Source organism: Cryptomeria japonica, chromosome 11, assembly GCF_030272615.1.
Source record: "Cryptomeria japonica chromosome 11, Sugi_1.0, whole genome shotgun sequence".
NCBI classification, from domain to species: domain Eukaryota; kingdom Viridiplantae; phylum Streptophyta; class Pinopsida; order Cupressales; family Cupressaceae; genus Cryptomeria; species Cryptomeria japonica.
Genome location: NC_081415.1, coordinates 417,999,010 through 418,020,511, shown reverse-complemented (window position 1 = coordinate 418,020,511; position 21,502 = coordinate 417,999,010). Strand labels below are relative to the sequence as shown.

Here is a 21,502-nt window from a genome sequence, read left to right as displayed (position 1 = left end):
TTGTTTTGGCGTTTCTTCCTTCGCACCGTGCTCCTTCTCCTCAAAAAAGAAACCCACACTTGCCATAGCATGAGGAAGCACCGATTGCAAACCATATAGCCACTCCTCCTCTACACAACCTTTCACCATCCGCTCCACTTCTTCCTTCTTCCTCACTTCAAAGCCCCACACCACCAACATTGACACAATAAAAGGAAAGAAAACTTTATGATCTTTTTTATGGAATTGGAGGTCCTATAAGATAATGAAAAATCTACTACTAAATAAATTGGAACCTTACTTTTTTGTCCTCATAACTGATTCCTGTAAACTAAGCTTCTTCCCCTAAGAAGATTTTTTTACCATTAATAACACATCTATAATTTAGCACTCATGTAGCTCAAATTAAATATTAGATTTTTTATGAGACAATTAAAAAATTTAAGCTTGCCCATACGGTAAAATTCAGAGAATAAAAATTCTCCATTGCTTACCTAAAATATTTAAAAAAGTCCTCATAAACCTCTATACCTGGTTCGATCATCAGGAACCCTGAACTTATTATATGAAGGCTATTTTTCTGAGAAGGGTTTTAAAATGCTCCATTTTAATGAATTGATTTGTAAATGAATGAAAGTCGGAAGCAACCTGAGATTTAAGGAAAGTTATGGCAGAGCAGGGAAGCAGAAACAAGACGGCGGGAGAGTCCTTTTATGTCTGAGCTCACATAAATAGTTTGCTCTTCAGCACAAAAACAGGTGAGCGCTGAAAAAACTGCAGTTACTTCTCACACACTACAAATAATCACCAACATTTTTCCATACAATTTTTTTTTCAGGTGTAGCAGAAGAATTCCTCATGCCTTGCATTTTTCTAGCTCTGAGAAATAGTAGAATCCGAAGTATTATATGATGGCAAACACCCTTCGTTTGAGTGTGAATGAGAAAAAGTTTATACTAGAGGCTTTACAACTCGAACAAAGAATTGATGGACGTCGCCCTTTCGATTTCCGCAGAGTATCAATAAAGTTCGGCAGGTTTGTTTACTGTTTCTGCTTTTTCATCACCATAGCTATAGTTTAACTTGGTTCTCATGTAGTAAAGCACACACATTAGTATTTAATTGAAGATTGTTAGAAAGATCGAAACTAACTGAAAGGAGAAGTCTAGCACGCAAAACCCTAATTTGACTTGTTGAATAGGTGCATTGCATCTCCGTGTACATGCTTATTCAATGGTAATTAATGCGGAATGCAGAATTTAACAGAGAAATCTAAAAGAAGAAAGGAAATTGTTCTTTTGAACCATAAAACTTAATGCTGGATGGGTAAAACTGAAATGGTAAACCCTAATTTTACTGATTAAATTTCTACTTTGTGTTGGTAAAACAACCTACACTCCTGATTTCAAAGTGTAGCTCAGTGGTTAAGTGCTCTGACACCTTAGTGGTAGGTTCTATGTTCGATTCCTAGCTTCTAAACGTAAAATGACATAGTATCAGAGGCAGAGTAGTGACCACAACCAAAGAAGTGTAGGGGATGGCGGGAGGAGGTGTGTTTGGTGCGGGGGAAGAACAATCCACACTTTCAACTGCTAACGGGACATGAGCTCACGGGTAGAGCACCTCAGCGCACCTCAGCGTCTTAGTGGGAGTTCCAATGTTCGAGTCAGAGAAGCAAAAATCTCCAAAAAAAAATCCTGATTAGACCCTTTTTGTCAACTCTTTCCCATGGACGACTGTTCCCCACAAAATATCCCATCTTTTTAAAAAATCGTTGACTGCAATTTTCAACAATTTTTTTCATTTAAATCACCTAAAAATCGCATTTAAATTTGAAACATTAATCAATCTCTCGCCAACTTGTGGAACCTCAAAACCTGCAAAATGGAGAAACTTTGAATAGCATAGTTGTGCAATATTTATAGGGTACAACTATTTACGGGAACTTGTCGGGACATTTATAGAAGGTACAACTAGTTGCAAATTCACAGGAAGTTGATAAGCGGTGCATTTGAGTCAAAGGTAGGCAATTTTTTCCTATAACACTGCTGCAAATACGTTCTATAACTTCATGTCATATAAATAGTATTTACACAAAATTCAACCAGTGCATAAAAATAGATGAATAAATTGTTAAATAAAATTTTCGATGTGAACATCACAAGGATCTTTAAATTTAAGTTAACAAGATAAAAAACGCTAAATCTATCTTATTTTGGTTGGGCTTCCATCCAAAGAGATAGTATTTTAATGTGATGACAAGTGAATGGTCTATATTCCGAGGTTATATCTTCGCCTGCTATTCATACTTCATATTTTGTGTCTATTTTATCATGGTTTAATTTTATCTATATTCAGATGCTAGGATTTATCTACGTTGAACGATAAGTAAAATTTTCAATGTGCACATCACAAGGATTGTTCACATTAAATCTATTTTATTTTGGTGAGGCTTCCATCCAAAGAGAGAATTTTACTATTATGATAGGTGAATGGTCTATACTCTGAGGTTATATTTTAGCTCGCTGTGTCTAATTCATATCTTATGTCTACTTTATCATGGTTTAATCTTTTGTCTACTTATCTTGATTTTCTGCACGGCTAATTTGTTATTGTGAAGGTTGGTTGATTATTTGTTCCAAAAAAAACATATAATGGTCTTTCTTTTTTTACAATTATAGCCTTGTTAATTAGTTATCTAGTTAAATAATCCATATTCTTGGCTAAATGGCTCGAATCTAATGCTAATTTATGTTCTCTATCATATCATTGCTTTGCTTGATGAATATGACAATGCTATACTTCCATTTTTTTTACAGTCTCATTACTAGAAGTGTAGAGGTAATGTTATGTGTAGATCATCTTTGTCTTCATAACATTTTATTGTTCTCTCAAGTTTTGTAGTACAAACCCTTGGCTGCATAAAAACATCATATGTAACCCAGTACTGCACCAAGATGTCCAATCTTTGTGACATCAAAATCTTGGTCATTGTGGTTTTGTGTGCTTATTTTGATATTATGCATATTTATACTAAATGTGTTTCATGTCTATTTTCTACTTCTACTTCTACTTTATATGAGTCAGTACTCCAAATAATTTTGAAGGCTTGTTTAATAGCAAAGCTTTTGAATGTGACTTGGTTTCTACCTAGAATCTTTAAAAATGCATAATTCATGGCCATTCGACTCTAGCTATGATAAGAAATGATCTCTCTTTTATCGATTGATTATATATTTATTTGGATGATATATTCTTTGAATTTTCCTGCTTGAAAAATTCACAGTGATAATGTTTTTTCTTTTATCCTACTGGGATGCAAATATGTTTATTGTAATTGTTTTGAGGCCTTACTATTTTTTCAAAGTTTTTGGAGTTTGTTATGATAGTGCAGTTTCTATGATTGAACATTCTTTTGATATTAATAATAATTTGGAATGCAGTGTTGTTAGTCATATTTTACCATCTACTCACATCATACAACAAGACTAGAGGTTTTCTCGCATATCATTTAGTGAACTGTTTTATTATCAACTTAGCAATAAATTTATCAACTTCATACAGAACTTACCAAAGAATCATTTAGTAGCAAAGCTTACATGCTGCACTGCACTCTTCTATTTTAGACAAACTTTTTGTTTGGACAATTCATGGGCTAAATTCTATTTTTTTGCTCTCTATATCTCTATGCTATGGAGATGCCTTCAAAGTTCAACAAGAAGTAGTTTTGTCTCTTTTTCAACATTGTTTAATGTTTTTTTCAAATATGATTTTTTCCCATTTAAATCCTGATTCTTTCAAAAAATCTTATACTTTTAGTTTCCCGATTTTTCCCCCAAAAGATTTTTTGCTGCTATGGTTTGAGTCTTAGCTAGTACATGGAAAACAAACACTATGTATATGAAACTGTAAGCTTATCTGCTGCCAAATTTACACCTTGTATTAATAGTATAAGCTTATAAGTTATATGTTGGTATTCTGCCCACAGGGAGGATGGTGCTGCAGAGGTGCAGCTAGGGCAAACCCACGTCATGGGCATTGTGACAGGACAGGTGCTTCGGCCTTATCGTGACAGGCCAAATGAAGGAACACTTTCAGTGTTTACTGAGTTTTCTCCAATGGCTGATCCTACATTTGAGGTTGGGCGTCCTGGGGAATTTGCTGTTGAACTAGGGCGCATTGTGGACCGTGGTTTAAGGTAATAATTTTTCTTATTTCTTTATGATGGACTGTCTATGTTCTTGATCAGTGGCTGTCTGCTCCCTTAATATTGTGAGTTAGGTTTGATGTGGGGCTTTTTATTTTCTAGTCATGGGGTTACAATGTCACCCTTCTTTGCTTGGTCCACAAGTCGCATTTGTCTTGCTTAACATATATGCATGCACGGCTTGGTCTTCCATATGCATGTATTGAAATTTGATATACTACTGACTTGAAAATGATTTTTCCGTACTCATGGAATAAACTTTGCAAGTCTTGTATTTTTATGAGGCTGTTGTTTGCTAGGAGGTGGTGGCATGTTTTATCATGCAGACATTGTTATTTTTCAACTTTTCCTTTTATTATCTTTAGGGTTGTGCTTGTTTATATTAGAGAACGCAATTGGAACTATTTCTTAGCTGACTTGTGTAAAACTGCAGGGAAAGTCGGGCAATAGACACAGAGTCACTTTGTATACTGGCAGGAAAAGCGGTCTGGGGGCTACGGGTCGACCTTAATATCCTGGATAATGGAGGGTAGAGTTTTCCTTTAAAGTTAAAATAAAAAATATTCAACATAATTCAACATCATAACTTTTTGAGCTTTCTTGTCTTCATGGATTGTTTATAATGGTTATCTGATCATGTTAGTATTTCAGGAATCTTGTGGATGCAGCTAATATCGCTGCATTAGCTGCATTGCTGTCATTCCGTAGGCCTGAGTGTAGTGTGGGGGGTCAAGATGGCCAGGAAATCACTATTCATCCACCAGAGGTTTTCTTATTATATAGCAGCCATTTTATCAATGTTATAGATTGTATTAGTTTGTCTGTTTCTTTGAAGCGAGTTATGATTTAGAATTTCCTATTTGTCAGTTAAGATATGTACTATATTTGGCAGATAAGAGAACCTTTGCCACTTATAATTCATCATCTACCTATTGCTGTGACATTTGCTTTCTTTGGTGAAGGAGACATGGTGGTAAATGTTACTCTGAACTTATCTTTTATCTCCAAGTCCTTTATATATGCATCCTTAGTCTTTAAGTGAAATCTGTGTTGAATCATTAGCCAGCCTGTTTAGTTTTGCTATAATTTTTGCAGTTTCATGCAGGTATTGGATCCAAACTACAAAGAAGAAGCAGTTATGGGTGGAAGAATGACCATCACAATGAACACACACGGAGATGTATGTGCAGTTCAAAAAGGAGGTGGCGTTGGTGTTAGTCAGAGTGAAATAATGCGATGTTTCCGTGTTGCTTCTACGAAAGCAGCTGACATAACAGCTAAGCTAAAAGAATGTGTGAGTGAATTCTTATTTCCTTTTGTTTTTCTATTTATGTGGATTCTCTTTCAATGTTTGCCTGCAGTACCAGCTTCAGTCAATGTTTCTACTTTAAACAAACCAAGGGTTGCTAACTAGATTTCTTTTTTGTGAAGTCGCACTGTTATGCCATAGAACATCTACTATACATATCCATTTGTTTACTCACATATACTCTCTGTCATGCCCCTGCCTGAGAAGTAGTATTATCCTTATGTTAATCAACAGGAAATTTGTCTTATATATAAGCCATCACAAATTTTAAATTCATAGAAGGCAGCGATCAGGGGTTAACAACAGCAATGATTAGTGTCTATACAAATCGCACAAGCAGCAAGTAATAAACCCAGTGATTAAGATATTCTGTACAAATTGCACAAACAACCATTAATAAACTCAGCGATTAAGATATCCAAAGATCCTTAAGCGGATTAAGAAGTGAATGGGGCGACGTTTGGTGAAGAGATGTCATTAAGGATTGAACATGAAGAGACACGGTTAAGAATGGGTTGTGACCATTCTAAAGGGGTAGCCACTTCCAAAAGGTTTTCTCTCCTCAAAGAGACATAAAGATATAAAATAAATAGGGCCACAATGGAGAAGGCACCAAGGCAGAACATCAAAGAACATCAATCAGATCAGAATCTGTATTAATCAGCAGGCAGTGACATTCTTGTTTATTGTGGTATGCATGGATATATATATGTTTAATATGTATGCCTGGTATATGCAGCAATATAATGCACAATTCTTTACATATTAATATAGGTTAATATATATGGCACATAACATCATATATGTTAGACATAAGTAATAATATGAATTTCTAAATTGCAAGAATCAATCATGGCAAGGTGAGGAAGGGAATACAAGGAGGGAGAACGGATATAGGATTCCTCACCAGGGACACCACCTCATATGGATGGCAGAAGGCCACATGAGGCCAAGAGGGATGGTATATCTGCTCTTGGGTTTAGGGTAGAGGATCGCTTTGGGCACCCTATTGTAGTTTATCCTCCAACTTCTACATTGATCGATTATTGGGATGGATTCAAGGGAGTCTCAATCATAGGAGGGAGAATAAGGGTGGCTTGATGAGGTAGAACGGCTATAGGATACCTTTCTAGGTACACCATAAGAGCACATTAAGAGCAGAAGTCAGCAAAAAAAGTGCAGAATCAAGAGCAGAATAAGGAGCAAACAGCAGATAGGTGCGAATTTTAGAGCAGAGGAAGAGTAAATTTAAACAAAAGTTAGGTTTGAAACAAGCAAGCAAATTCAAGAGCAGAGGACAAACGGATTGTAGCAGATTTGAATACGAATCAAAGGTGGAATCAGACCTAAAGAAAGTGAATCAGACCTAGAAGAGGGCAAATTGTGTCAAGAATCAGATCAGAGCAAACATGCAGCAAACTCAACAGCAAAGATAGCGATGAATTTGGTCAAGGAAAATCAGATTTCAAGACAAATGGTGAAGGAGAAAGAGGAATTAGTTGATGTTGTGAATTAAAAGGAGGTCATTTTTGAAGGGAAAACAAGTTATTCAAACCCAGATCTGAACAATTCCCTTTGCAATTTGAACATTTTTCCACAATTAAAACATCATTTCCAGAATTATAAGGTTATTTCCAGGTGGTTAAAGATGAAATCAGAATTTGTTAAGATTCATTTTCTGGAGGAAGGTGAAAAATGAGGGTTTGTATAACATTTTTGTGAATTATTGATGTTTGCTATTCGTTTCACAACTTTTCCATTGAAGAACGATCATTAGGATGAAATTAAGGAATGCTACTCTTGAATTGTGGGTGCATGATTGCCAACATCTCCTTGTCATAAATAGAGAAGCTCTTTCTTGTCTCCTTGAGCTTTCCTACTCTCAAATGCTACGGGGTGTCTATTTTGCATTTAGACTGCTCCATGCCCTCCCTTGAAGCATCACATTCTAAAACAAAAGGAAGTGAAAAATCCAGAATTGCCAAAACAGGGCATGAATTACCTCCTTAAGTTTATCAAAAGCTTGCAATGCTTCCGGACTCCAAGAGAATGCCCCCTTTCTTTGTCAAATTAGTCAAAGGAGCCACAAATCTCTTCAAGAGCGTCAAATTCCTTTGTCTAGGCCAATCCTGGATTGCGTTGATTTTTTCCTCATCCACACTAACTCCTTGGGCACTAATTTTCAACTCCAAATTTTAAATTTTAGTCAACCCAAATTCACACATGGATACCTTGGCATAGAAAGAGTTCTGCTCAAGTATGCCGAGCACCTCGTCTATATGCTTTAAATGGTTCTCTCATGTCTTATTGTAAATCAAAATGTTATCAAAGAAAACCAATACAGGTTTCCTCAACTGTAATAGAATATTAAAATAATGTTAATTTTAGTATTAATGCTCAATAGTGTATATTCTATTTTAGTCAGATCGTCTTCGATCTTCTCAGCAGTTTCTTATTAGAAACTTGCTATTCTTGTAAATATCCTTGTATTATTTATGAGCGTCTTGCTCATTCTGATATTCAATCAATTCTTTGAAATCCATTGCGTGTCTCGCATTGTTTTATGGTATCAGAGCGGTAGTGATCTTGAGCGAGTTTTTTCCCTGTAATTCACATTTTCGTGTGAGGACCTGTAATACACATTTTCGTGTGAGGACCTATAATTCACGTTTTTGTGTGGGGGCTATCGCCTGGTTTTTCTGTGCGTTTGTGCCCGCACTATAACTCCCGCGCGACCTTTTTTTTTTGTTGGTGTGCCTGCACTATAACTCCCGCGCGACCTGCAACGTTCCGCGACCTGCAATGTCCCGCGCGACCTGCAACTCTCTGCAACGCGCTACCTGCAATGTCCCCTCCGCGTTGCGACCTCAACCCTCGGCGATTGTGGCTCTGTCTCTGGCGGCGTCCGCGGCCCTGTGCGTGCTCTGGGCTTGTTTCTGTGGGTTAAAACAAACCGCGTGAGGCCATCTTTACCAGCATCTGGAAACAACGTATGTTGACCATTTTTGAATATAGGTGTCTTGACTAGCTTGTTTTGGGAAAAGAGCTCAGTCCTGGTACACCTGGTGCAGATCAAGATAAGTTTGATGAACGCAATCGGGAGGCCGTTATGCTTCTCAAACTCTCAGTGATTGATGATCAGTTACCGCAGATTCCTTCCGGCAAGACAGCTTCTGACATCTGGAAGCATCTGAAGGAATTGCATGAGACATCCGACAAGAGCCGAGCATTCTTTCTAAAGAATCAGCTGTTCTCCATTATGATGGACGAACGTATGTCCTTACAGGAACACCTCACGAGGATTAAGGACATTCGAGATTAGCTCAAAGCTATTGGTCGGACTATGGAGGAAGAAGACATGGTAGTAATCACTCCGAAAAGTCTTCCGAAATCGTATGAACACTTCATTGAGACCCTCAATATTACTTCCACTAATGTTGATCTGAAGTTTTCAGAATTGTGCACCAAACTTCTACAGCAGGATCGCTAGAAACAACAGTTTGGTAGTGGTACTACATCAGCCTCCTCGGAAAATGCCTTCACAACTCAATCCTTTCAGAAGGATAAAGGCAAATTTCAGTCCTCTCAGTCTTCTCAGCAGAAAGGCTCTTCTCAGACACAGGATGGAGCTAAGAAGAAGAATGTGCAGTGCAATTACTGTCACAAGTACGGCCATATGAAGAAAGATTGCCGTCAGAGGCTCGCTTCTGAACAAAAGAAGCAGGGAGGGTCACACCAGAAGGCGCATGTTGCTGAACATTCCGAGCAGAAAGAGTCTGCCTTTTATGCCTTTATGGCTAAGAGGTCTTCAGATCATGCCACGTCTTCTGCTTGGTATATCGACTCTGGTGCATCACGTCACTTTTCTCATCGGCGTGACTGGTTTACAGACTTCTCCCCCTTTAGTGATTCCGTTGTATTTGGCGGAGGTGAGGAGTATACAGTTGTTGGCAGAGGCACTGTTCAGATACAGTCTGGTGGCAGGACTCTCCTTTTTCTGAATGTGTACTATGTTCCTGGAATGGAACTTAATCTGCTCTCTGTTTGCCAGATTATGAGGAATTCTCCTCAACTAGATGTGGTGTTCAGTGCTCACAAGTGTTCCATCATTGATCGGGAGACTCGTCTTACTGTTGCTGTTGGTCTAGAGGATCATGGCCTATATAGGCTTCTTGACACTGGTGATTCTCCTGAAGTGGCTCTGGCAACTCGTGTTTCTCCTCTCAACACTTTGTGGCATCAGAGATATGGACATCTCAACATTCAGTATCTCTCTCAGCTATCTCGGGAGGGACTTGTTTCAGGGTTACCTGATATTCAGACTCAGCATCTTGGAGTATGTGGCGCCTGTCAAGCTGGCAAACAGCATCGGACTTCATTCACACATGGAAAGTCTTGGCACGCATCTAAGGTACTTCAATTACTTCATGCTGATATTTGTGGTCCTATGAATACATCTTCTGTTACTGGTTGCAAATACTTTTTGCTTATTGTAGATGATTTTAGTAGAAAGATGTGGGTGTACTTTCTTAAACATAAATCAGATGTATTTAGTATCTTTCAGAAGTTTAAGTCCTTTGTTGAAAAAGAGTCTGGACATAGTATCATTACTCTTAGGACAGATAACGGGGGGGAATTTTGTTCTTCTGCATTCTCCAACTTCTGTGATACCCATGGCATCAAACGCCAATTGACTACACCCTACACTCCTCAGCAAAACAGTGTTGTCGAGCGTCGCAATCGTATGGTTGTTGAGATGGCTCGCTCTATGTTACAACACAGGAGTGTTCCGAATAAGTATTGGGCTGAAGCAGTGTTTACTGCTGTCTATCTTCTTAACCGTTCTCCTACTCAGGCTGTTAAGGGGAAGACTCCAGAAGAGGTTTGGTCTGGTCGGAAGCCTCAGATCAGCCACCTGAAGGTTTTTGGCTCTGTTGCCTATGTTTGGATTCCAGATGCTAAGCGCTCCAAGTTGGATTCCAAAAGTCAGAAACTCATGATGACAGGATACAGTGATCACCATAAGGCCTACAGACTGATAGATATAGACACTGAACGTCTTATCTTCAGTCGTGATGTTGTATTTGATGAAGACAGAGGATTCTTTCAGTCCCCTTCTTCTGAGCAGAGTTCTGAGGATCAGCCTCACCGTGTTCTGATTCCATTAGGTTCACCTGATGGGAGGGATGATGCAAAATCTATTTTCGATGATGCACTACCTGAGTTCCCTCCGGAGAATAATCCTCCTCTTGCTGCTCCTGTTCCTGATCCTGAGCCTCTTCCAGCTCCTCCAGATGTTCGCACTTCTACTCTCCGGCCTAAATGGTGGGCCAAGACCATTGGTGATCTCAGGGATACTGAGCTCATTGAGGGTAGAACCTCCCGTAATAAGAGCAAACAGCAGCATACAGTCAATTTTGCTCTCATGGCTAACATACACAGTGTTTTTGAGCCTCAGACATACTCAGAGGCTAAAGGTATACCTGAGTGGGAACAGGCTATGGAAGCTGAGTTCCAGAGTCTTCAGAAGAATCACACTTGGGCCCTTTCTGATCTTCCTTCAGGGAAGAAGCCCATTAGCTGCAAATGGGTGTACAAAGTAAAATACAAAGCTGATGGAACCCTAGACAAGTATAAGGCTCGTCTTGTTGCTCGTGGGTTCTCACAGAAAGAAGGCATTGACTACGAGGAGACTTTTGCTCCTACAGCCAAAATGAGTACCATACGGCTCGTTCTTGCCTTGGCAGCCCAGTTCAGTTGGAAAGGTCAAGAGTGCTTTTTTGGATGGTGACTTACAGGAAGAAGTCTACATGACGCAACCCCCAAGATTCAAGGTTGCTGGTCAAGAACAGAAGGTCTGTAGACTAGTCAAAGCACTCTATGGTCTGAAACAAGCTCCTCGGGCTTGGTACATGAAAATTGATAAGTACCTGACAGATCATGGTTTTCAGCGGAGTCCATCTGATGCAAACTTGTATATCAAGCATTCTAGTAATGATATTCTGTTTGTGGTTGTCTATGTGGATGACTTAATCATTACTGGCAGTTCAGCACATTTGATCACTGGGATCAAACAGGATTTGTGCCGCACCTTTGATATGACAGATTTGGGACTTCTACATTACTGCTTAGGAGTTGAAGTCTGGCAGACTGAGAACAGTATCTTTCTCTCTCAGTCCAAGTATGCCAGAAGTCTTGTGGACAGATTCAGAATGCAGGATTGCAAACTTGCCTCTACTCCTATGGAACCCGGGCTCAAACTTTCAGCTCAGTCATCCTCACCAGTTGTGGATGAATCTCTGTTCAGGCAACTAGTGGGCAGCCTCATCTATCTTACTGCCACTAGACTTGACATCAGTTTTGCAGTGAGCTACATTTCACGCTTCATGACAGCTCCCAAGGCTGATCATTGGATAGCAACGAAGCGTGTGCTGCGTTATGTGAGTGGCACTCCTGATTATGGACTTCTGTACACTCGGAGTTCTGATCCTATACTCAGTGGTTACACAGATTCTGACTGGGCAGGTTCGGTTGATGACCGTAAGTCTACAGCAGGGTATGTGTTTAGTTTGGGATCTGGTGTTGTCACATGGACTAGTAAGAAGCAGCAGGCAGTGGCTCTCTCCTCGACAGAAGCAAAGTATCGGGGAGCAGTTAAGGCATCTTGTGAGGCGGTTTGGCTTCGACGAATGCTTGCGGATGTGCATGTCTCCCAGGCAGGTCCTACTCCCTTGTTTTGTGATAATCAGGGAGTGCTCAAACTCGCCAAGAATCCAGTCTTCCATGAAAGAACCAAGCATGTGGAAACTCATTGTCACTATATTCGACAGCTGGTTGAAGACGGATCCATCCAGTTGTTGTATGTTCCTACCTCGGAGCAGCCAGCCGACATCTTCACCAAGCCCCTTGGTCCTGATAAATTTGTAAAATTCAGGGGGTCTATAGGTGTAGTTAATAGATTGAGCATTAAGGGAGGGTAATAGAATATTAAAATAATGTTAATTTTAGTATTAATGCTCAATAGTGTATATTCTATTTTAGTCAGATCGTCTTCGATCTTCTCAGCAGTTTCTTATTAGAAACTTGCTATTCTTGTAAATATCCTTGTATTATTTATGAGCGTCTTGCTCATTCTGATATTCAATCAATTCTTTGAAATCCATTGCATGTCTCGCATTGTTTTAAACTGTAGAATGAATACTTGATTCATGCATGATTGGAAAGTGGCAGGAGCATTGGTCAATCCAAATGGCACGACCAAAAACTCATAATGCCCATAGTATTAAAGTATTTAATTAGTCATTGATGGTCATTTAGTGTAATATTAGTTTATATTAGTTAGTTTAGATTCTTTCTATTTCTGCTTTCTGTTTACGATAGTTTCTTTTGGAAACATCCTCTTGTAATTGCCTATATGTATTTCATTATCAAATCAATCAATTTTGCAATCTTTTAATTTTGTGACCCAGATTAGTAATCAGATTATCAGTATTTAACTGTTTGCTAATATTAAGTAAAGTAAATGGCAGAATGAAAGTAAGTGCATAAGAGACAAACACATATACCCTTGGAAAACCTCCAAGGAGGAAAAACCCAGCACTAAAGACCCACAGGTCAGATTATGTATTCAATCTTAGCTAAACTCTTCAACCTCTTATCAGATCTGCGCTTTTTAATGGTCAGATCTGCCCTTCTAATTACTCCAAGTCTGCATCAAATCTGCTCTCTAACAGAAATCTGGAACATCAAATGCCTTTGACCTCTTTGGATAAGTTCGCCCAATTTACTTCTCAATTTCGCACACTTAGTTGTAGAAGTATTTCGCTTTGCAAGAGGAAATGAGATTGTATGTTTGTGTTTGGTAAATGATCATTATTTATATGATCATTTAACCCACATAACCTCTAAGTCGGCTTTGTTTAACATATTCATTTTGGCGCCAAGTTATTAATGTGGCGTGGTAAATAGGGTTGGTATTTGTTTAGGGGCACGTTACCCTTTTAGGGCCGGTCCTCCATGTTACACTTAAGGGAAGGGGTTCAGATGTTGCCTTAGGGCAATCCGAACCCTCTTTCCTAGTTACAAACAACACTCCCTCTTAACTAGGGAAGAGGAGAATACATAATCTGAACCTTTAGAGTTCCATCTAGCACACAAGCATAGAATGGATCTAGCACACAAGCATAGAATTACATCTTCCACCTAGCACACGAGCATAGGATGGTTCTAGCACACAAGCATAGAAAGTGTAATACAAAAGTGGGTCTTTACATAATTACAATTTTCCATCTAGCACACAAGCATAGAGTGGATCCTTTCATTCTTGCACACAAGCAAAGAATGATCAAAACACTGCAGATAAAGTCACTGAGATTGAAGCTCCCTCTCAACCAGGACTTCATTTTCCATAATACCAAGTCTGTCTTTGAAGTATTCGAACTTCACCGTGGATAAAGGTTTGGTAAGAATATCTGCAATCTATTCATCTGTGCTATAATATACTTCAGCTGAATGGTGCCTCTTTGCACCATATCCCGAATGAAGTGATAATGGGTTTCCACATGTTTGGACCGATCATGGAACATAGGATTTACCGACATCTTTATACAACTTTGATTATCACAATGAATAGTGGTAGGACCACTAGGTTGACCAAATAATCCAACAATAAGTTTGCGAAGCCACATTGCTTCTCTAGATGCAACTGATGCTGCAATGTACTTAGCTTCTGCAGTGCTCAATGCTACTGAAGATTGCTTTCTACATGCCCAAGAGATTACTGCAGAGCCCAAGTTGAAACAAATACCCGAAGTACTTTTCCTGTCCTGACACTTCCTGCCCAATCTGAATTTGAATATCCTTCCAAGAAGATTGAGCTATTAAATGAATACTTCAGCCCATAGCCAATAGTGCCACGCAGGTATCTCAGAATGTGCTTGGCAGCAACCAGGTGAACAAGTTTAGGCAAGCTCATGAACTGACTGAGGGCATTCACAGCATAATAGATATCTGGTCTAGTATTGACTAGATACATCAAGGATCCAATCAACTGCTTGTACTCAGATGGATCTGTAAAATCAGAGTTAGCTGCAGAAACACTTAACTTCTTTAAGTTAGATTCCATAGCAGTAGACATAGATTTACAGTCCATCATTCTAAATCTTTTCAAAACGTCAATAGTGTATTTTTCTTGACTTAGAAAAATTTCATTGGATTTTTGCCATACTTCTAACCCTAGGAAGTAATGCATTAGACCAAAATCCTTCATTTCAAATTCTGAGGCTAATTCTTTCTTACATCTCATGATTAACTTATTTTCACCAGTGATAAATAAATCATCCACATGCAAAACCAGAATAAGCATATATATTTTCAAGTAAATGTTAGCATCAGCATCATTCTTACGAAATCCTAAGCTTAGTAGGTACTTATCAATTCTTTCATACCAAGCACGAGGAGCCTGTTTGAGCCCATATAAGGCTTTCTTCAACCTGCAAACATGAGAATCTCTTTTATGGATTACATAACCTTCTGGTTGCTCAATATAGACTTCTTCCTCAATGACACCATTGAGGAAGGTTGTCTTAACGTCCATTTGATGTAGTTCCCAACCTTTGGCTGCAGCAATAGCTATTATAGATCTAATAGAAGTATATCTAGCGTTAGGAGCGAATGTTTCCTCATAATCTATTCCTTCCTTTTGAGAAAAACCACTAGTTACAAATCTAGCTTTATATTTTTCAATACTACCATCAGCGTTATGCTTAATTTTAAATAGCCATTTAGAGGAAACAACAGACTTACCTTTGGGTCTGGGTACAATGTCCCAGACATCATTCTTGATGATAGACCCGTACTCTTCATCCATGGCTAATTTCCAAGCATGATGAGACATAGCCTCTTCGACATCGTGAGGTTCAGACTCAATGATGTTACACATTACAGAAATGTAGTTGGCGTGATTTTGAGGTTTCTTGCTATCTCTAAAGGTTCCTTTGGGAGCAGCAAATCCTTCAGCATCTTGGATAGTGTTTCTAACCCAAAGTGGCCTTTTCTTGCTGACCACAATATCCTTAGGTATATCTGTAGAGTCCATGGGTTCTGCTGGACCATCCTGAACTTCCTGATCTAGGAGGTCAACGAACTCCTTCTGTATCTCAGGGTTAGTATCAACATTTGAATCTTTATTTTCAATCACAATATCATCATTATCAGATAACGATCCTTTAGATCTTTTGAAAGCAATATCTTCTTCAAAAGTTACATCTCTACTTACCTCAACATACCTTTGACTTGAAATGTAGATCCTGAAGGCTTTGGACGATTCATTGTATCCCACTAAGATGCCTTTCTTTCCAGAGGGATCCAACTTGGTTCGTTTTTCTTTAGGCACATGAATATCCTTAGGTGGCTGATGTCAGGTTTGATTCCTGTAAAGGCTTCTTCAGGGGTTACATTCTTTAGAGCAGGATGAGGAAACTTATTCTGAATGTAAACTGCTGTTTTGGATGCCTTCGCCCATAGGAAAGGTTGCAGGTCTTGATCATGAATCATGGCTCTTGTAGCTTCAACAATGGTCCTGTTCTTTCTTTCAGCAACTCCTTTTTGCTGAGGATTGTAGGGAACACAAAACTCCCTCTTAATTCCTATCTCAATACAGAATTCATAAAAACTACATGAGGTGTATTCACCTCCATTGTCAGACCTTAAACATTTAATTTGATTTCCAGTAGAGTTTTCAACCAAGGCTTTGAATTCTTTAAATCTGTTTAGGACTTCTTCAGATTCTTTAGATTTAAGAAAGTAAATCCAAGTTTTCCTAGAGAAATCATCTATGAAGATAACATAATAAAGGAAGCCGCTAGGAGATGCTACAGACATGGGACCACATAGATCTGAATGAATAAGTTCTAACCTTTCTTTAGCCCTACTATCACTTTTATGAAAAGGGTTCTTCACATTCTTACCCATTGCACAACCTTGACAAGCATCATCATGGGATAAACTAAGTTTAGGCATACCTTTAACCATTTTACCAAGAGTGGGCAGAGCTTGAAAGTGTAGATGTCCAAGTCTTCTATGCCATAGCTCGCATGATTCAGGGGCCTCATGAATGAGAGCTTGAATTGGGTTAGCTGCAAGCTTATATAAACTATCATATCTATTTCCAATAACACGAGCAGATTTGAAGTTAGATTTCTTAGACCAAGCAAGTACTTTCCCTTCAGAAAATGCTATTTGTAAACTCTTATCTTCTAAAGCAGAAATGGAAATAAGATTTCTTTTAATACCAGGTACAAAAAGGATATCACAGAGTTGTAAGGAAATACCAGAATCTAGTTTTAAAGAGGTAGTGCCAGAACCTTTAATGAGTATCGAGCATCATCACCGATTACCACATGAAGGTTGGTATCCTTTTCTGTTAGATCTGAAAGATGCTCATGAAAGCCTGAGATGTGTCTGGAGGCACCACTGTTGATTATCCAAGCATCACTGTCCGTAGGAACGTTGCTTGATAGAGCAGAAATAAGAAGATAGTCCTCATTTTGTTCAACAACTTCATTTAAATTGACTTCTCTTTCCTTAGGATCATTCTGACAATCTCTAGCATAGTGACCATACTTATCACATCTGAAACAACGAATGTGGGAGGAATCTCTTGACTTTTTCCTTGGATCATAAGAGGAGGATCTAAAATCTTTGCTTCTCTTTTCTTTCTTCCAATGCCCACCTTTCCTAGACTTAGCTATGAGAACATGATTATCATCTTTGTGAGAGTTCTTGAGTTTTCCTCTTACCTCAATTCGAGATTCCTCTTCAATGCAATTAGATTGAAGACGCTCAAAGTTGGGACGTTCAACTCTTCCACCAATGCTACGAATGAATGGTTCCCATTCATCAGGTAGACCATTTAATGCAATCATGACAAGGTCTTTATCTGAAATTTGGCAATCAAGGGTACTTAGCTTGTCCTTTAGTTCGTTGATCTTCATGAAGTAGGCCATGATTGAGTCTTCTTCTTTCATTTGGATGTGAAGTAGCTGCTGCCTTAGAGCAAGAGCCCTGCTGAGGTTGTTGACTTCATACATCCCTTCCAAGTGTTTGATTATTTCCTTGGCAGAAGCAAATTTTGATATGACAGTGACAAGATGATTCTTGACAGATTCAATTATGATCTTCCTAGCCTTGAGGGAGTCGTTCTTGAATTGCTTCAGTTCTTCAGCATCTTCAGGAGGGGACAGCCTTTCTTCTTCTACGAATTTAAGTAGTTCATTTTCTTCAAGAATCAATAGAATACGGACTTTCCAAGCAGCAAAATCAAGGGTTCCATCAAGTCTGTCTTCAGCCCTCAAACCTGACATTTTAATCTGAAAACAAACAACAACTAAATGCAACAAATGATATACTGAAATCTGAAGTTAGTAACACCTTAGCTCTGATACCATGTTAATTTTGTGACCCAGATTAGTAATCAGATTATCAGTATTTAACTGTTTGCTAATATTAAGTAAAGTAAATGACAGAATGAAAGTAAGTGCATAAGAGACAAACACAAATACCCTGGGAAAACCTCCAAGGAGGAAAAACCCAGCACTAAAGACCCACAGGTCAGATTATGTATTCAATCTTAATTGTACCAATACAATACTTAGCTGAACTCTTCAACGGTCAACCTCTTATCAGATCTGCGCTTTTTAATGGTCAGATCTGCCCTTCTAATTACTCAAGTCTGCATCAAATCTGCTCTCTAACAGAAATCTGGAACATCAAATGCCTTTGACCTCCTTGGATAAGTTCGCCCAATTTACTTCTCAATTTCTCACACTTAGTTGCAGAAGTATTTTGCTTTGCAAGAGGAAATGAGATTGTATGCTTGTGTTTGGTAAATGATCATTATTTATATGATCATTTAAACCACATGACCTCTAAGTCGACTTTGTTTAACATATTCATTTTGGCGCCAAGTTATTAATGTGGCGTGGTAAATAGGGCTGGTCTTTGTTTAGGGGCACATTACCCTTTTAGGGCCAGTCCTCCATGTTACACTTAAGGGAAGGGGTTTGGATGTTGCCTTAGGGCAATCCGAACCCTCTTTCCTAGTTACAAACAACACAATCACCATTACATGGTATTGGAGTGGGTCTAAACTTTTTTGCAAATTTTTATTCAAAATTTGTTTGCAATTCTAAAAATATTTCGAAGAATTTTTAGTGATCAATTTCGAGGGTCGAGTTTTGAGTTTTTGCAGGTCATTAAATATAAAAAATATTTGCATCTAGTTTGTTTTGCTTTGAGTCACGACTTTTATCTGCTGAGAATCGTGGGTCCTTGAGTGTTAAAATCGTGCTGTTTCTGCTCTAAATTGCGCTAAGAGATTTCTATGTGCAACGCGTGATGGGTTTTCTCTTTCCTAAAGGTTGTGATTTTTTTTCAGTGTATATGCACGCCGATTTTTGTGTTCGCATGCCCTTTTTTTCTCAGACACATTTGGTGTTTCTTTGACCTATTTTTTGCTTGCATCAACTTCTTTTTTTGTGCACCAGTTTGTGGTGTTTTTTTCTTGCATCGCTGTTCTTCTCTATGTAAAACAAAAATGTGCAACTGGTTCTTTGCAATCGGGAAGCGGTGATGCTCATCAAATTATTAGTCACCGATTATCAGCTGCCTTAAGTTCTGTCTAGCAAGACAGCTGCAGAGATCTGGACTCATTTGAAGGATCTCCATGGAACCTCAGTTAAAAGCCGAGCATTCTTTCTAAAGAACATGCTGTTTTCTATGATGATGGATGAGAAGATGTCTCTGCAGGAGCATCTTACGAAGATAAAGGACATTCGTGATCAGCTGGAGGTGATTGTTTGGAAAATGGAGGAGGAAGATATGGTGGTCATAACTTTGAAGAGCCTACCAAAGCCTTATGAACATTTTATTGAGATGCTCAACATTACATCAATGAATTTGACTTGAAGTTTCTTGATCTCTACAACAAGCTTCTGCAACAAGATAGATGGAAACAACAGTTTGGAAGCAACACCAACACATCCTCCACTGAATAGGCATTCACTGCCAAAGCCTTAGATAAGGACAAAGGCAAAGGCAAGTCCTTCCAGTAGAAAGGCCAAGGCAAGCCTCCGGAGAATCCTAAGAAGAATATTTAGTGCAACTATTGTCATAAGTATGGCCATATGAAGAAAGATTTCAAGAAATGACTGGTGTTTGAGCAATCTAAATAGGGAGGGTCTCAACAAAAGGCCCATGCTGCCATGCATTCTGAATAGGAGTCTGCCTTCTATGCGTTCATGGCCAAACGCCCATCTAATCTTGTGAAGTCATTTGTTTGGTACATTGACTTTGGAGCCACTCGACACTTCACACATCGCTGAGATTGGTTTACAGAATACATGCCTTTCACAAATTCAATGATCTTTGGAGGAGGCGAAGAGTATATTGTTGTCGGAAAAGGCAACGTTCAAATCACGTCTGGAGGGAGTTCTTTGATATTTCTCAACGTATACTTTGTCCCAGGTATGGAGTTCAATCTGTTGTCAGTTAGTCAATCATGCATCATTCTCCACAGATGGATGTCGTCTTTAGTTCGCACAAGTGCAACATTGTTGACAAGGAGACTCACACTACAGTTATTGTTGGCCTTGAGGATCGTGGTCTTTATAGACTTGTTGATACTGGTGATTCTTAGGAGCATGAGATGGCAGCCAAAAGTTCTTCCATCAACAATATCTGGCATCAACAGTGTGGGCACTTGAATGTACACTATCTCTCTTTGTTAGTTTGGGAGGGTCTGGTTGTTGGGTTACCTGAGATTTAGACTCAAAATCATGGAGTTTGCGGAGCTTGTTAGGATGGAAAGCAGCATCGGGCTCCGTTTTCAGATTTTGACACTTGGAGAGCATCCAGGTCTTGCAGTTGGTTCATGCCGATGTTTGTGGATTGATGAACACTCCATTAGTCATTGGATCTAGGTATTTTCTATTCTTTGTCGATGACTTTTGTAGAAGAATGTGGGTGTATTTTCTTAAAAACAAATTAGAGGTGTTAAGCATGTTTCAAAAGTTTAAGGCCTTAGTGGAAAAAGAGTCAGGCCGTCAGATAGTCACTCTGAGGTCAGACAATGGGGGGGAATTTTGTTATGATTTCTCCAACTTTTGTGCAACACATGGAATTAAGCGTCATCTTACCACAACTTACACCCTTAGCATAACAGTGTTGTTGAGCAGAGAAACCACACAATCACTGAGACAGCTCAATCTATGTTGGAGCACAGAAACGTTCCAAAGAAATTTTGGACTGAAGCAGTTTATGTTGCAGTCTATCTTTTGAACTGGTCTCCCACATAGGCTGTTAAGAAGATGACCCTAGAGGAAGCCTGGTTTGCAAGGAAGCCCAAAATTAGTCATTTGAAGGTCTTTGGCTCTAGAGCTTATGTTTGGATTCCAGATACCAAGCGCACAAAATTGGATTCCAAGAGCCAAAAACTCATGTTCACGGGCTACAATGATAACCACAAAGCTTATTGATTGATTGATGTAGACATTGATCGTCTCATATTCAATTGTGATGTTGTATTTGATGAAGAATGAGGGTCCTTTCATCTCTCCTCCTATTTTGAGCCCTGAGGATCAACCTTTGAAGGCTAAGGATTTGGGTGTTCGTCTTCCCTTAGGTCCACTTGATGGGAGGGATTCATATGACTCTGACTCTGAAGTTGTGGAGTCTCCTAGGCATGACATTGCACCACCTGACTTTCCTCAAGAAAATTTTGATCCGCATCTAGAGGACTTTGTTCCAAGCACTTAGGTGAAGTTGATCATCCTGAATTGGATGTTGCTGCTTCTACTCTTTGGCCTAAGTGGTGGGCCAAGACCATTGGTGATCTTTGTGATGATGAACTTATTGAGGGTAGATCAGCCAGATGCAAGAGGAAGCAGAAGAACACAATTAACTTTGCTCTCATGGCCACCATTCATAGCATCTATGAGCCTCAAACATAT

General features: G+C 39.0%; 1 protein-coding gene across 1 annotated transcript in view; it reads left to right on the top strand.

The window, feature by feature from the left end:
* Positions 1-423: 423 nt before the first annotated feature.
* LOC131073616 (exosome complex component RRP45A) overlaps positions 424-21,502 on the top strand; it is a 40,166-nt gene continuing 19,087 nt past the window's right edge. The window contains exons 1-7 of the mRNA XM_058010093.2: positions 424-737; positions 818-1,015; positions 3,968-4,177; positions 4,620-4,715; positions 4,838-4,952; positions 5,079-5,159; positions 5,292-5,480. Of these exons, the coding sequence (XP_057866076.1) occupies positions 888-1,015; positions 3,968-4,177; positions 4,620-4,715; positions 4,838-4,952; positions 5,079-5,159; positions 5,292-5,480 (819 nt within the window). The 5' untranslated portion in view covers positions 424-737; positions 818-887. The remainder of the gene's footprint in view (positions 738-817; positions 1,016-3,967; positions 4,178-4,619; positions 4,716-4,837; positions 4,953-5,078; positions 5,160-5,291; positions 5,481-21,502) is intronic.